This window comes from Clupea harengus, chromosome 4 (assembly GCF_900700415.2).
Source record: "Clupea harengus chromosome 4, Ch_v2.0.2, whole genome shotgun sequence".
Taxonomy (NCBI): Eukaryota; Metazoa; Chordata; class Actinopteri; order Clupeiformes; family Clupeidae; genus Clupea; species Clupea harengus.
Window position 1 is genome coordinate 26812914 of NC_045155.1, and position 16446 is coordinate 26829359.

The 16446-nt window shown below is 41.2% G+C and overlaps 1 protein-coding gene and 1 long non-coding RNA gene across 2 annotated transcripts in view; one reads left to right on the forward strand and one right to left on the reverse strand.

The window, feature by feature from the left end:
• Window positions 1-2379: 2379 nt before the first annotated feature.
• Window positions 2380-3151, reverse strand: LOC122132875. The gene is made up of 2 exons (XR_006152393.1): window positions 2710-3151; window positions 2380-2586 (listed from the first exon to the last, which is right to left on the reverse strand). It is a non-coding gene; the product is annotated as an uncharacterized LOC122132875 (long non-coding RNA).
• Window positions 3152-12445: 9294 nt separating this feature from the next.
• Window positions 12446-16446, forward strand: part of LOC105903341 (tumor necrosis factor receptor superfamily member 14-like) — a 38400-nt gene continuing 34399 nt past the window's right edge. The window contains exons 1-2 of the mRNA XM_042707539.1: window positions 12446-12570; window positions 12714-12839. Of these exons, the coding sequence (XP_042563473.1) occupies window positions 12483-12570; window positions 12714-12839 (214 nt within the window). The 5' untranslated portion in view covers window positions 12446-12482. The remainder of the gene's footprint in view (window positions 12571-12713; window positions 12840-16446) is intronic.

Below are 16446 nucleotides of genomic sequence, written 5' to 3' on the forward strand. Positions count from 1 at the left end.
AACATCAATATATCTGGCCAGTAATGCTCGTAACTTTTCTTGTTGTACTTCACTACCCCCAATGTCGAGTTTATCCAGTATAGCCTGTGTGCCAGAACTGATGGGACTGCTCTGCTCGACTGAGACATGCTCAGCACTTGCTGAGATCCGGTGAAACTTTACTTTGACCTGTGGTTCATCACTTATGCACTCTACAGGAGACAAGACACCAAGACGCGTCCGAGGGTTAAGCCATACATCTTCTTGAGTGAGATTCACTACTTGCACGGGAACTGTGTTGCTGCTAGCATCAACTAAGGTGGGCAGAACCACAAGACCACCTGAAACAGGCATGTTCGCCGGCTCTAGTAGCATCTGTCGTTCACATTCTGACCTCTGGGGTACTCCTTTTGCCATGACTGTAACTACTGATGCAGAGGGGATGTGTATTTTCTCTTTACCCGCAATTCGAGCTATTGTTTGCCTTCGGACAGCACATTTTTGCACCTGCTGAAATGCACCTCTCCAGTCTGACTCTAGGTTTCCCTTCAAAGTAGTCTCAAACTCAGCATGGACAAGCTGACGACACTGACTGATGATATTCATTCCAACAATACCAGGTACGGATGTTTCAAGGCTTGATGGGTCTTTAACAACTAGAAAACCACAGTCAGGGATTTTTAGGCCCATGGTCTCTACTTCTAACTCAAGATAGCCCAGATACGGAATCTCAAGACCATTGGCAGCAGTTAATCGGAGCCAACCAGCTGTGGACAGCATATCATCTTCTTCACCACATAAGTGCTGGCGGAAAAACTGTTCGGTAACTGTGCTTACTTGGCTGCCAGTGTCTAACAAGCAGCGGGTGGAGACACCGCCAATTTTCATCTCTACAACAGGGCATGTTCCAACAGCCCGGGCAAGGAATTGATCATGGGTTGGTGAAGCTTTGACTGAGTCTAAAGTACTCCCCCTGATCGCTTGACTCACAGCGACCGAGGAGTCTCGTTTCCCTGTACTCTGCTGGTTTGCTGACCGTTCGCATCCCATTTCTTTGGGCAGTTTCTGGCTATGTGTCCTTCTCCTTGACATTTGAGACAGATTGGCTTGCCATCATCAGTAAATCTCATTTGAGCCCGGGGTCTGGTGCTGGTTTGACCACTAGAGTTTGTTTTCTGCATAGTCAGATCCTTTACAGCTGCAGTCAACTCACCGATCTGTTTTCCTTGCTCTGCTACTACTCTAAGGAGATCATTTAAAGTCACCGGTTGCTGTTCAGGGGCCTTGACTACATTGCACTTGGCTTCTGTATCCACACTATCCCCTTTGCTTTTAGTCTTACACATCTTTGAGTGACTAGGGAGCTCCTCTATTGACCACAAAGATGCTTCTTCTCGTACCTCAATCATAGTAGAGTCTGGGTTCACTCTAGCAAACTTCCTCAGTTCCCTCTTGAGTACTGGATCTCTAAGGCCTTCGATAAACTGATCCCTAAGAACCTGTCTCTCATTAGGTAAAGCATTTGGATCTTGCTTCAACACCGTTCTCAATATCTGACATAAACCATGCGAATACTCAAGAACATCCTCAAAATCTTTCTGCTTGCGATGGTAGAAGTCATGCAGCAGCTGGGCTGTGCCTCTCTTATCTCTAAAGGCTTCTCTGAGATATTTGAACAAATCACTGACTTGCTTAGGTCCAATGGCGCTACGAAATCTCACTTCTTCTAAAGCAGCCCCTCTCAAAAGTGACATGACAAAGTCATATTTATCATTCGCTGACTGATTTCTAGCACACAATACACGCTCAACCTCTTCAATGAAATCATCAACTGCACGGCCATCTTTGTCATATTCCCCACTAAAAGGTGTAATATGTCGTTCTCTAGGTACATAAACATAAGACCTCGGTGTATCTTGACTCAAGGCAGCAATAGATGCCGCTGCTTGCTGCTGTATCCTATTCAGTTCAGCAATTTGTTCTAAAATGTTAATGTTGTCAGCTGCGTTTTCAGCTGCAGGAACCTCTCCCTCCATGATAAATAGCGTCCTTTAAGTTTTTTTTTCAAAGGATAAAGTTCTTGAGCGGTTGACGTGACGAGCTGGCCCGATGATGTCGCAGTCGATGCAGTCTCTGTGCTGAAATCCCTCTCAGCTGATCAGTCTCTGTGCTGAAATCCCTCTCAGCTGGCCTGAAGTCCACGGGTCACCACTGCCACTTCCTCAGTCTGCACCACACCAGGCTCAGTCTGTCCAACCTGTCACTGCAGCTTCGTACCACCACTACCGTTTAATGCCACAATAAACTATGCTATTATTTAATTAACTACCAGACAATGTGACCCCACTCCTGGTACCAAAATTTGTTGGCGGGGAATAAAACACACAAAGTCCAACAAAATTAAGAGTAAGGGTTCTTTATCTGATAGATATATAAAACAAAAGATTTGTATAGAAAAGTACAAAAATAAAATGACATCAAATAGAAATCTTATATGATAAACTAACCTGTACACAAGCTAAGCCTATCCCAACTCTGTAGCTGAACTAGCCGTATAAGAAAATAAATGAAAGTAAGGTTCAGCAATACAAAACGGTAGTGGTGATACTGAGAGTAGACAAATACAAAAACATCATTAGTATACCACTAACATCAAATACATAAAGCTAAAATATACATAAAACCAAAATATACACCAGTATGTCCGAATGAAATGATACCAACACTTACATGTTCCTAACACGCACACATCTCTATCCTCCACACACGTGTGCTCCCAGGATACCAGTATGGCTATATGTCTGCTAGGTGAAACATGACAATTCACTTTAATACAGCCTGTATGCAACTTAATTTCCTACAAAATACATCTACACTAACTACATCACCTCATACTCTTCACTCTATAGCCAAAACGGAATTGTATTTCACAAATGTAAACTTAAATTTAGCTACATCCCCAAATGACAGAGCGACTGGGCTAATCCACATGCTGCCAGAATCCACAAACATTCCTTCCCAAACGAACTCATCCATTCATATAAATCAATGATATATACAATTGCATGGTTATTAAAGTATTTTAAGACAAATGTCCCACTTACCAGCAATATTAACCAAGTATCACCAAATATCCCTCACGCCAGCCACCTTCTCTGATGCACTGCGTTCTCGCTCCAGTCATAATACCCAGAATTCACCACATACGAACCCAGGAACTACAACATGATGCAATGTAGTTTTCTGGCATTTAAAGGAGACATGTCCCATTACCACTTAGAAAACATACAACAACCTCAAAATATGACCCGGTTACAGAAGATTCTTAGGTTAAGCTCTGTTGAGTGAACTTCTGTGTCTCTCCCCTGGTGCGCACCACTGTACAAGATTAAACCTGTTTCCTGGTCCACTCTTCACTAGTCTATCAATTAAAGGCATAAAAGCCCAAAAACTAAATCTTTAAAAAAAAATGACTCAACATCAACATGTGTCCATAGTGGATGATGTGTGTTTTCCTTTATTTCTGTCTGTCCATGCAGGTACAGCATCCACAGATACTGTGTGTGGTGACTGTGTAGGTGACACATACTCAAATGGATCATTCACATCCTGCAGACCACACACACAGTACGTTCATTCACTTGGAATGTTAGCAAGGATTATACACCAAGTTTACTCATGTATCTAAAAACTATTCATGTGATATCTGTAGGTGTGAGTTGATTGGACATGTTGTCCTAAGAGAAGGATCATCTTCTTATGACACTGATTGTGGTCAAAGACAACACACTGGTGCCATTGTAGCTGGTATCATAGCTGGTGTTGCAGTCCTAGCTGCTACATGTGTGGTATTTATATATAATAGAAGGAGGAGGAAAATAAAAGATCAACCAGGTAAGAATGTTCATGTTTCTTATTATTAAATTGTTGTTATTCTTAAGGCCTACTGTTATCATGATTGCAGTTGTTGAGAATATTGATAAAGACACAAGCATATGAATGTGTTGTTTTTTCTTCTCTTAACTTTTCTTTAATTAATTAATTAATTAATTAATTAATTGATTCTTACTGGTGCATTGAAATTAAGCCCAGAATATTTACTTCATGATAATAAATACAAACTAACATTCTTGTTTCTCTGCCTATTTCAACTTCTCCCCTCTGGTAGGCGCTACAAAACACTGTTCGCCAAAACCTCCAGACACAGAAACAGTTTCTTCCCCCTAGCCGTCTCACAAATGAACAGCTAATTCACTGTGGCACTGTGCAATAGCCCTGGATCACCAAAACAACCACTTTACTAATTAGAACTACAAATTATATTTATCCTATTTATTTATTTTATCTCAAATCTCGAGATTTGTGCAATACATTCCACCCTTTACTGTGTATACAGGCCGTATACTGTACTTCTTACGTCATTCTCTTACCACTTAATATTTATCCCTGCACTTCTTGCACTCTCCACTCTTTGCACTACTTGTTGTGTTTACAGCTCCTGTATATAGCAATGCCTCCTTGTATATATTTCTTATATTTCTCAGACCGTTGTGCTGTTGTGTTGTATTGTTTTGTGCTGTGCTGTGTTGTATATTTTGTGTAAGTACAATGAGAGCCACTTAACCCAGGGTCAAGTTCCTTGTTTGTGCAAACTTACTTGGCCAATAAACGTGTCTGAATGTTTCCTGGTAGTTTGAGCCATTTAGTTATTTTTCAAAGGGGGCAACCCGCTTTGTGTATGCAACATATGTTCTATTGTTTTTTCTTGGGTAACTTCTCAAATGTTTGGTATGATAATTATTCTTGGTCCTCATAGGACTGTAATAAAAGAATAATAACAATGACACCAGAATATCATGCTATAACAGCGATGTTGTCATCAATAAATGTAAGATTATGTTGATGAATGGGTTCAGTTAATCTTTTCTTTACAAAGATAATTTCTTTGTACAGTTATGAAAATACTGTCTGTAAACACCAATGATGCCATCCTTCTGATAACACTGAGGTGAAGCTCATGGAATGTTTTGGTCATGTGACTGTAGTACACTACATGGTAGTTCGCATACTACACTGCATACTAAGGTGGGGAGTAGTGTGCAGTACACACAGTGTATACTGAGCCATACCCGTCATACTTGACTGCTCCACGTGGTATGTATTTTTGGTTGTATTTTCAGCCAGGCAAGCAATACAAATCGGCATTTCGTTTCTCGCGTTTCTCTCAAAGCATACGTCATGGAAGCCTTTCACTAACTTTGACACCTATGTAACCTACGTGGCTCGCTCAGTTATCGGCTAGCTTTATCCTCCATCCTTAAAAAAAACGTCCTCCCTCATCTTGTCTCTCTCTGCGTCCTACATCCATAATCTACTACTGAGCACACAAGAGCATAGTACATCATCATCAGAGACGATCTATTTGCCTCCAGGCCTCATTCAATTTAAAACTCTTTTGCACTTAGTTTCTAATCTTCCAATATGTAGCCTACTCTCCATGTCAGCTTTCCATCAAGCCAGTCGCAGATGTCCTACAACATCCACCCTCTACAGAGATTCCCCGTACAAATTTGATTTCACATTAGTAGCGATTGTTTAATTTATAAAACCAACACAAAAAAAACATGTTTTTGATACAGCAAATCTAACCCCCCAGTTTTTCAACTTCCCAGATGGCCTGCTGAATTTAAATGACAACAAAATCAACATTCCTTACCTCCTCCGTAACAGTGACCGTGGTTACATGGATTCGAATAACTGCCTTAGTCGGACTGAAATCGCATTATCCGTTTCATGTAAGCACCTTAGTCGGATCGTAGTCGGACCGCACATAGTCGGACTAACACCCCTGGATAACTCGATCCGATCCAGTTGATAGTTCGACTATTGCGGCATGTAACGGTGAATTGGATAAGGAACTGGACTTTGCGTCTTTGCGCATGCTTGAGATCCCGCCGCCATCCTCCCTCCCTCCCTGCCAGGTCGTGACCCGGAAGACGAAAGAGACGATACGTTGTCTCAGCTGTTCATACTAATGACACGTTTATTTATGAATATCCTGCAGACTGTCTCACAAGCTTATTCTTGTTGACTATGAACAAACATAACAGAAGAGGTCCGAAGATATGAGTACCTTTACAACCCCTCCTTAAAAACGTATAAGGACGTTCAAATTACGATACTTATGTGGTGCCAGTGTTGACAAAAACGTTGACTGCGACTGTTTGGACAGAGCGCGCTAATTCACCGAACAAATACTTTCATATTAATTTCCCACCACTTGTTAGTCATGTCATCCATTCATATCGATGTGAATCAATCAATACTAATACATCTTTAACTGTGATGTGTTTTTGTTTCATTTCACAACGTATTTACTGTATAATCAACGATAGCAGTCACGCATGGAGCAGGGTTCCAGATGCTTTGCCTTGCGCATTGTCATATCTATAACTAGCCTACTGGTACGTACAAAAGGAGAGCCCGCGAAAATCATGTGTGCGCTAACAATTGTCTGGCGCCAGGTCTTGGGTAGGAGGCATGTTGTTCCGGGGATATTTAGTTAAATGGTCCGCGAATTTTTATTGGCTAAGTGGTCCTTGGTCTGAAAAAGTTTGAGAAACACTGCTTTATAGACAATAACGATCATACACTCCCATTGCACTCAAACAACCACACTCAAACGAGGAGATATTGTATCAATTAGCCTATTAAGTACTGTATTTATTGATTGCAAAGAGTTCAACGTTACAGCAACATAACTTTGCTCCGGTCGCTAAATCTGATATATCCGTGTGCATCATCGCTCTCCCTCTCTCTCTCTGCCACACCCACCCTGTAACCTACGTGTTTATACATTATAGAAGCAAGACCATTATATTGTAACAAATCACGGAAGCGTGGTATATTTGTTATGGCTTTTTATTAAACACAACACACTGTCACAATGGCACGGGCTTTATGCCCACGAACAGACTGTGCTACCGTCACCCACCTGTATAAGCTCTGTCCCAACACAGAACAACGACATGTAATTAGAACGGTAAGGAACATATAGCCTAGGGAACGTCATGCATAACATAAAGTATAACAGTATGCGCCCGCTGCACGGCATTACGGGGCGACTATGCCGACACGTTATAATATTCTGGTTTAAAGTTAATGCTTGTGAAATCAGCTGTCACTCGACTATTACCTGACCAATACCTGTCAAACTCGGTCATAGAAAAATATCATGAATGCATATTTATTACGATGGGGAAACTATAAAATCGGAGTACGGACAACTAATGCCCAGCGTTGACGATGCAGATATAGAGCTGGAAACAGCTAAATGAGCTACAGCCCAAATGCAGTGAGCTTTATCAAGCCCTGGAAAGTTCGGCACATTTGCCCGTTTCCACAGCGTCTGCTGAGCGGTCATTCAGTACAATGGGGCGTCTTAAGACATATCTTACGAAGTACGATGACTGACAAAAGACTGACTGGACTTGCTCTTATGAATATTCACACAGATTTGGAAATCGACAGCGAAGAAGTACTTAAACAATTTGATGCAACTGGCAGAAGGGCAATGCGTTTTGGCTGTAACCCATTATTTGCGCGCGTGTGTGTGTGTGAATGTGCATGCGTTTCTCTCGCCTTTTATCTTTCACCTTTGAATAATGTAACTTATAAACACATCGGCCTGGCAGAAACAAACAAACAAACAACCCAAGAGGCAACACGCATTTCTGGACCGATGAACAGACGCGATTCATGCTCAATCAACTGTTGTTGTTATTGGTAGTGGTGAAGAGGTCAAGCGGAAAGGGCTGTATCACCACTAGTTGTAATAAAAACAGCGCCACCTATCGTATCGGATATGACATGCTTTCGGCCAATGATTCGATTTATTCACTGCCATGTACATTGGGATAATAGCACCTACCCTCGAAAGAAAGCATAGTCCGACTAAGCAAATATTCGAATTATACCATCATGTAAACACACTGAGTATAAGTCGAGGTGCCAAAGATAAAGTGAACTTTAAAATGCTCATCAACACAGCCCAGTAATCTATAGTAACGGCGCCTATTAACGTCCGAAACCTATTAACAGCCTCACGCAGGTACATGTTACTTAATATTGATTTCTGTATCAACCAGGATAACGGATTTTAAACACCATACGCTCCTACCCAAAAGGGGTATTTAACTTGTATGTGTGCAGAAAATTGCAGTTGTACAGCGTTATTTAGTGTACTAGACAGCGATGTATTTCTATGTGTACAAACCCTCATGGGACGAACTGAACGAATTCGATTTCGCGAAGAGAATTTGTGAGGGTCATACAGCTTTCCATAGACATATATACAGAAAGGCTGTTAATGGGTTCCACCTCCTGTATCAGCTCATTTTGCGTGTCGGTCTACACAACGGAAAAAAACTGAAAACACGTTTCAGTTGAAATCCAAACAAGTTACCAGTCCTAATCTAGACACCCACCGCTACTGAAATATGTAAGATTGATTGTTTCAAGATTTTTCGATCTATAAATGTTTTTAACGGTTTGTCACTTTTTTAATAGCTGGGGCGTTAATAGGCGCCGTTACGATAGTGGCCTTACAAGGTAGAGCATGTTGGTCAATTACAAGGAAATAAGACTGGTATATGTGTATACAGATGTTGGAGCATTACGCTTAATTTATACTAATTAAAAATACTGTTAGGAATTGACCAGTGTGTATAGCTTTCTGCAAACCACCGCCTACGACACAAATGTTGAAACCACCAGAGTGAACCCCAGAGTTACGCGGTAACGTGAACAGACAGTCAAAGTGCTGAAGCGTTCTTAAAAACACTCATGGAAGGCATTATTTTGCACGGCGGCACACACAGCAGCTTTACCCACATCTGAAAAAACATACACAATGAAACAGGCGGCCCGCTTCGAACTAAACCGAGCCCGGGACCGTGTCCCCACCCGACAGCCGTTTTGTGGCATTTTGCTTCACCCTGAGCAATCACACTTTGCATTTTCTTGCGGAAATGCATCTCTAGTTATCATTATCATTTGATCATTTTGAACAGCAAGCTAACGTAAACCGTACTTGACACCCGTTTGACCGAATGGGTTATCTAATAAAAGGAATAGCCTCCCAAGCATAGGCTATCTTACCATACTAATGTATAGGCTGTCCATCCACCTGGTAGCGACCATAATTTACCCAACTTGTAATGTAAGCTATAACTTATCTTGAAATTTATATATTTCACAACAGCCGTAGGTTACCTGATGCATGATTGCTGACACAACACTGGTGGCTGCGATGCTGATGCGGGTCGTCCGGGGGCTGGCGACTGGTTTTTTTTTTAATCCAAATAAGCTTTGCCACCTTTAGGTCCTCCTGTTCTCTTCTGTCTGGCTTTTTCCTACTGCCACTTTTATCTTTGAAAGGCATCGTCCAGTTTACAGGTGCGTTCTACGTCTGTCAGAATTCAAATGTCGCGCCTTAATCTGTAAGGGAAGTAGCTGTGTCACTGTCACTACCCGATCCTAGTCGCGCATGCGTCACTTTGCGACACTGTGGACAGCGAAGCAGCGCATGCGTCACAACGACAGATCATGTAAGATTGCCAGTTTCAATAATGGAAGACAGCAAACACAGCCAGTTTTACCGATACATGGCCGTTTACTTAAAAACGAGAGAGATGGTGTCACTATGCACTAAAAATATGAGGTGGAGGATCACACTGTCTGTCCCCAGTTACATTTTGAGGAGTAGCCTACGTACGGTACGTTGTACAGCACAACAGCAGTCAAATGAAGACTGCTTAAATAGTCTGAGCCAATTAGCTTAAAAAGGGTGAAAGGTGGAAGTAAATACAACACAGACATTCGTTTTATTTGAATCATCACTTTGTATATATTGAGAATATCAGATGCCAACGACCAGAAAAGAAAATCGAAACTAGCGGCGTGATTGGTTTATTGACCTGTCAATCTCACTGACACGCCCTCTGTCATCCTTTGAACGAATTGCAACGCGCAAGGTCTGTAGCCACTTGAATTTAGCGAGTAGGAAAAGGCCAGAGAGAAAAGAACAGGAGGAGAAGGTGGTAAAGCTTCCTAAATTTGATTATTTTGGGTCTTTTAAAAACAGTCGCCAGCACACGGACGACCCCCATCAGTTTTGCAGTGGTGTCAGCAACCATGCAGAAGGTAACCTACGGCTATTGTGATAGATATACATTTCAAGACAAGTTATAGCCATAATAGATTATGGTAGGTTTACTAGGCTACAAATCGTAAATTATGGTCGCTACCAGGTGAATAGACATCTTCTAAATTATTATCGTAGCCTTCCCTACTTTCGCCCCAGCTATTACAAAAGTGACAAACAGTTATAAACATTTATAGATCGGAAAATCTACATTTTCTGTATGAAATTAATGTTTTTGTTTACAAGTTAAACAATCGCTACTAATGTGAAATTATATTTCTATGGGGAACCACCGGATGATGTTAGATATCTGGGGCTATGGGTGTTGTAAGAAATGTTAATGTATTGTTAATACGTTTCCATTAAGAACATTTTGTTTATCAATGATGTCCTCAATACGCTATCTACTGTTGAAGACGTAGTAGTTGATTCGACTGTTGCGACCTGACCGTGTCACACCCCTATCTGAAGCAAGATGGCAGTATGGACTGTGTTTGTTTACTGAACAATACAAATGTACAAAATAGATGTAGTTGTTGATAGAAAAGCCAATTGGACTTCTGGTCATGAAAAGGTTACTCATTTGTTACATGCCTTTGGATGCACTGCCGGCACGTAGTTTGAGATCGTTAGTCTTAAAACAGATTTGTTGGTCATACTGGTTGGTTTAACACGAGATTTAACTTTGAATGTTCAAGTTGATAATACATGTGCTGGTATTAACATATAACAAAACGGGCTTTAAATTAAAGGTGATAATCTGTTGTCAGTTAATAAAGTGTGCGCTAGAAATTGCATTGCGTTGACGCACTTAATACTGAAATATCATTTCATATTTATGTTTGTATTGAGGTTCGAGTATATGTTATATTTCTTGTAGTTTTGCCCTACTTCCAGTCATTAAACTGAGTTGAACTAAGCACCCTCTTCAGTGTGGTGATTAGAGGAGGAGTTATCTATCTGCCGACTTGTGCATAGGGGTGGCAGAATATATGGTTTGATAGTAAGCTGTAATGGAGAGTACATATTGGGAGATTAGAAACTAAGTTCAAAAGAGTTTGTAATGTAATGAGGTGTTTAAGTGGGCTTGGCTGGGGAGCAAATGATCGGACCTGATGAAAATGCACTTTGGGCACGGGCGCTAAGGATGTGCAGTGGGGCGCTTGTCTTCGCCAGTGGTGAATTTACAGGTGGAACTTGGGGAAATGCATTTGGCATGAAGCAGAAGGAAATTGGCTTTAGCTGACTGGGTAAACTTAGGAGGTCATATAAGGGGACACTACACAGGCAATGTTGGGGGTTTAGATCGAGAGTAAAGACCTGGGTAGAGGAGATGGGCTTGGAAGAAGAGAAGTTGGCCTGACAGTGGCCATTTCCCCAGTGCCACCATGGCATCTCCCACAAGCAGTAGTGGGCATGGGTGTATTGGAGTATGTCGTCAGGAATCAGGGCTGGAAGCTTTGGCTGATTGGGTTTGTCTTGATGTTAATGGAAGGTTTTATTAATTTTTACAGATACATACAGACGGATCTTAGGACCCAGAGACTGCACAGACAGGAGCTCTTATGGTGGTTAAGGAGCTTGGCGTGAGTTCTTCATGGAGGTGTTATGTGCTGTACAGGCGTAAACCACCAATAAAAAAAAACAAAGAAAAAGAAAATTTGAATATTCTATTCGACCCTAGAACCAATGGTGCCACGGTGAGTGGATTTTGAAAATATGTTTCCACACTTGCGTTGTTCTTTCTCCTCTAGTGAATTTCTTCTGTCGTTGTTGCTTTTTTTTGTTCTCTCTTGCACAATTGTTAAGGCACTACAGGAAAGTATCCATACAGATTTCCCACTATGATGGCGGCTACTGTGGCAGTCATGATGACACCATCTTATCTGAATACAAATGCTATGTGTTGAATTTGAAGTGTGAATTTTGCACTTAAGTTGGGTCTCGTGACGTGTTAAGGGTTAAATGTGTTTAATGTGATCTTATCACGGTCCTTTGGGCAGTAGCCTACGTTAAGGATAAAGTTAGCTGATAACTGAGCGAGCCACGTAGGCTACACAGATGCAAAACGTTTGTGAAAGGCTTTCATGACATATGTTCTGAGAGAATCGTTTGCACGCCTCACCTTGACCAAGCTGATTTACATTGCAGCGGTGTGATCCTTTGTCACAGAATTCAATTTAGGTGTAAAATTCATTTGAACAGTTTTCTGAAACACAGTTCAAACCCAAAACATTGCGTCCCCACTTTGTCTTCTGGTGTCAGGATTCTGAACTCAGTGCCCTGGTGTTGCCTTTTGATGTTTGCTGTCAGTGTCGTCATGACAAGTGCATGTGGTCGAGCGGAATATGACACTGGACAGGAGTGCTGCCCAATGTGTAGTCCTGGTAAGTTACACATCTGAAGCAAAGTGGTACAGTGCCGTTTTTTCCAGACTATAAACTGCACTGTGTGTTACAATTTAATGTTACATGTATTGTTAACAATTAAAATTGAATCCAGAGCTTGAACCGTGTGGTCTGTGTTTAAGGTCATTATGTAAAGCGTCACTGCACTGAGGATAGAAGTACCACGTGCCTGCCTTGCCCACCCTCCTCCTTCACTGATAAACCTAACGGACTCCTCAAATGTTTATCATGTTCAGTTTGTGATTCAAGTAAGTCCTGTTTACCATTAATCGCCAAAATCTCATCCTGTCACTCATTTATTCACTCAATCATTCCTACCATTATGTCGGGGTAATATTTGTGTGTATTTTACTCAGGTGCAGGGTTGAGAGTTGAAATGTTTTTCAATCAACTTCATAATCACTGTATATCCTAATATAGGTGAAGGTCTAAGAGTGAAGAGGGCGTGCAGCTCCACTTCAGACACACTCTGTGAGCCTCTGGAAGGTCACTACTGTACTGACCCAATTAAAGATGGCTGCCGAGGAGCTGTGGAACACACAAAGTGCTCACCAGGGCAGTACATCAACCAGACAGGTTAGACAATCCTCTGTAATTACCCTATAGAGACAGAATGACAAAGTTAGAAGAGGAGGTGAATACACACACACACTAATGCAGGAAACAAGAAAGGGAACATGTTACAGTAGTATGTTAGCCGATTGTAACGAGCTTTAAGGGGGAACCCCATAGCCCTGTCTAAGTAGCCAACTACGCTACCCTGGGTTGCACCCAGAGAATGTTTAAACTATATGTTCTATTAGGCACACCAGCCCTTGAGAACAGGTTCGAAACACACACCACACAAGAGTCGTGAATTCCACAAGATGTTATTTATTAGAAAGATATGTAATTATGATGTACTGTATATGCTTGCCGATAAAGAGATGGACCTAAACAGACTGAGAGGTTAGTCAAAGTAGAAAAGGTTGTATTTATTTCATATAATATTTATAACATATTTCATATTTAATAAAGGGCTCAGACAGTCAGCATCGTGAGGTTTACGGCTGGCAAACATGCTAGGGTAGAGAATTAATGGAAACAAACTATAGCAGGCAGGGACTTACCTTAGAGGGGCGGCAGGCTAACTGGGAAGTGTGCTTCAGGGTTCACACCACCCTTGTGAAGATCAACATACGCACACCACACGAAAAGTGACCAGAGTGACACAACAACTATGCGGTATCAATGATCAAACGTGAGCATGCACTGAAGGGACTCCACCACCAGGTGACTAGCCCCCCTCCAGGATAGCTCAATGCCTTCTTATACAAACTAAAAGGGGATAAAGAAAATATGAAATACCAGTCGACCCCAGCTATAGGGTAAACACACATACACACAGAAACTACAGGCACGTTACCCTTTCCCCTCTATTAAAGGAACTACACATAAACCATACACATGCAACCAATACAAACAAAGCACAGGAACAAATGCGTGCTGTGCACAACTATGCCCATGTACTGAAATAAAACACAGACCACAATAACGAAAAGAAAGCAACAACACCAAGTTAAGCAAGACAAACCAAAGCAAGTAAACTAGTTGAGACGACAGACAATAGCAAGCAAAAGGAATAGGTAACTAAGGAACACGTTAAAATGGACAAGGACAAGCCGCAAAATAAGGAAAACACCGACGGAGAACCAAAACAACTTGTGAAAACCAAAACAAGACAAGACAGCAGCGTGTGTGGTGACTCCAGCTCTCCACCAGGCCCGGGTCATGTGGTACTCAGAGACACTGGCTGCCGCGGGAACGTCATTGGAATTAGTGTGAACGAGAGTTCTCGAGGTCAGCGAAGGAGGAGAGGATCACAACCCCAGGCGCGGGAGAAACATAAAAGCCACACTGCATGGGAGGTAGCGGTTCACAAACCCAGACACCGAAAACTTCCAAGCTTTTATAGCCACACCCCATCGTGGCCACTAATAACATGTTTGTTAATTGGGTGGGGTAAATGAGTGCGGTGACGTGAGACCATAGGTGAATCCACCTCACTACACACTGAAAGAGTTTAGAATCAGAATAACTATTTTTCTATCATGATTCTAGGGCAGAACATAAACCAGACATGTTTGTTTGTTTTTTTGATTATATTAAAAGAGTAATGCTTCAGGAGATGTCTTTGACAGAAGAGGTGGGGGCTGGGAAATCAAGTGATTTTACAAACCAGTGTTGACCATCTTTACCAGTTCTGGTAGTCAGTAGTCACTGTTACTTATTGTGGTCAAATGTTACCTCATTTTCATGGAAAAGGTCTGTAAGCTGACATGTAAAATGGCTGACTACAAGCTGTAGCTGTGTCTTTGCATGCAATAAATATCAGTCTGTGCCACTGTTTGGTTATGAGCACAAAAGCTGTGACTGTAACTATGATGGGTCTTCTGCTTGTGGAGGATGTTAAGACCTTCATTTAGTTGCGTATGACTGACAGTATTGAGAATCATAACAAGGCAATGTAATAACTTCTCTCTCACAGGTACAGTATCCACAGATACTGTGTGTGGTGACTGTGTAGGCGACACATACTCAAATGGATCATTCACATACTGCAGACCACACACACGGTACGTTCATTCACTTGGAATGTTCCAAGTTATTTACTGGTGTATCTAAAATGTAACTATTTATGTGATCTCTGTAGGTGTGAGTTGATTGGACATGTTGTACTAAGAGAAGGATCATCTTCTTATGACACTGATTGTGGTCAAAGACAAAACACTGTTGCCATTGTAGCTGGTATCATAGCTGGTGTTGCAGTCCTAGCTGCTACATGTGGGGGTGTGATATTTATATATAATAGAAGGAAGAGGAAAAGAAAAGATCAACAAGGTAAGAATGTTCATGTTTCTTATGATTAAATTATTGTTTTTATGAATGCCTACTGTTATCATGATTGCAACTGTCAAGAATATTGATAAAGACATAAACATATGATTGTCTTGTTTTTTTCTTCTCTCAACTTTGTTTTGTTTACACACACATCTTTTTGAAATTTGTGTTAATTGTAGCGTTCTTACTGGTGTATTGTAAATATCAGTCCAGAAAATGTAATTTATGACAATGCATATTAAATGCAAACTTACATTTCTGTTTCGCTGTTTATTTCAATTCTTCAAATTAGTTTGTATTTATTTGTTCAGCAGACACACGTGTGGAAAGCGACACACAAGAGAAGTCAGGCCCTACTACAACAACAGAGGTACAGTTATTCACTAAAGCTCATGTCCAATACTGTCCTATCTGTGTCAGGTTTTATTGCCTTTCTGATCATAATGTTTGTATTTCTATAGGAACAAAGTGAACTATGTGTTAGGATGGCAGCAGTCACGTGATCAGAACGGCCTGAATGTCTTTCATGACCGTAATAATAATGGTGATGGTGAGTAGCCTACTTTTTTACCACTCAGTTTCCGACTGAATTTTGACCATATGTCTGCCTGAATCTCATGCTTTCTGTAACACACTATTTTCCTACAAGAAAGTAATCAAGAAACACCCTTGCGATTCCAATTGTGTTTATGTAATAGTGTTTAATTGTGTTTGTCGTTCGGAATTGTATCTAAGACAATAAAGGCGTGAAATATGAGATAGATATACAAACACCTTTTCATGTTGTGTTTTCTGCATGAACATGGCAAGAATAATCCCTTTCTCCCTCTTAACCAATATACCTATATCTCACCAACTTTATTTTCTTTCATTTAATAGTTCGAGCCATCTTGAGATTAATGTTTTGTAAAAGGCCTGCAAGATTAGGTAATTAATTCAGTGTTCCCCAGACCACAAATTCTGTCTGTCTTACAT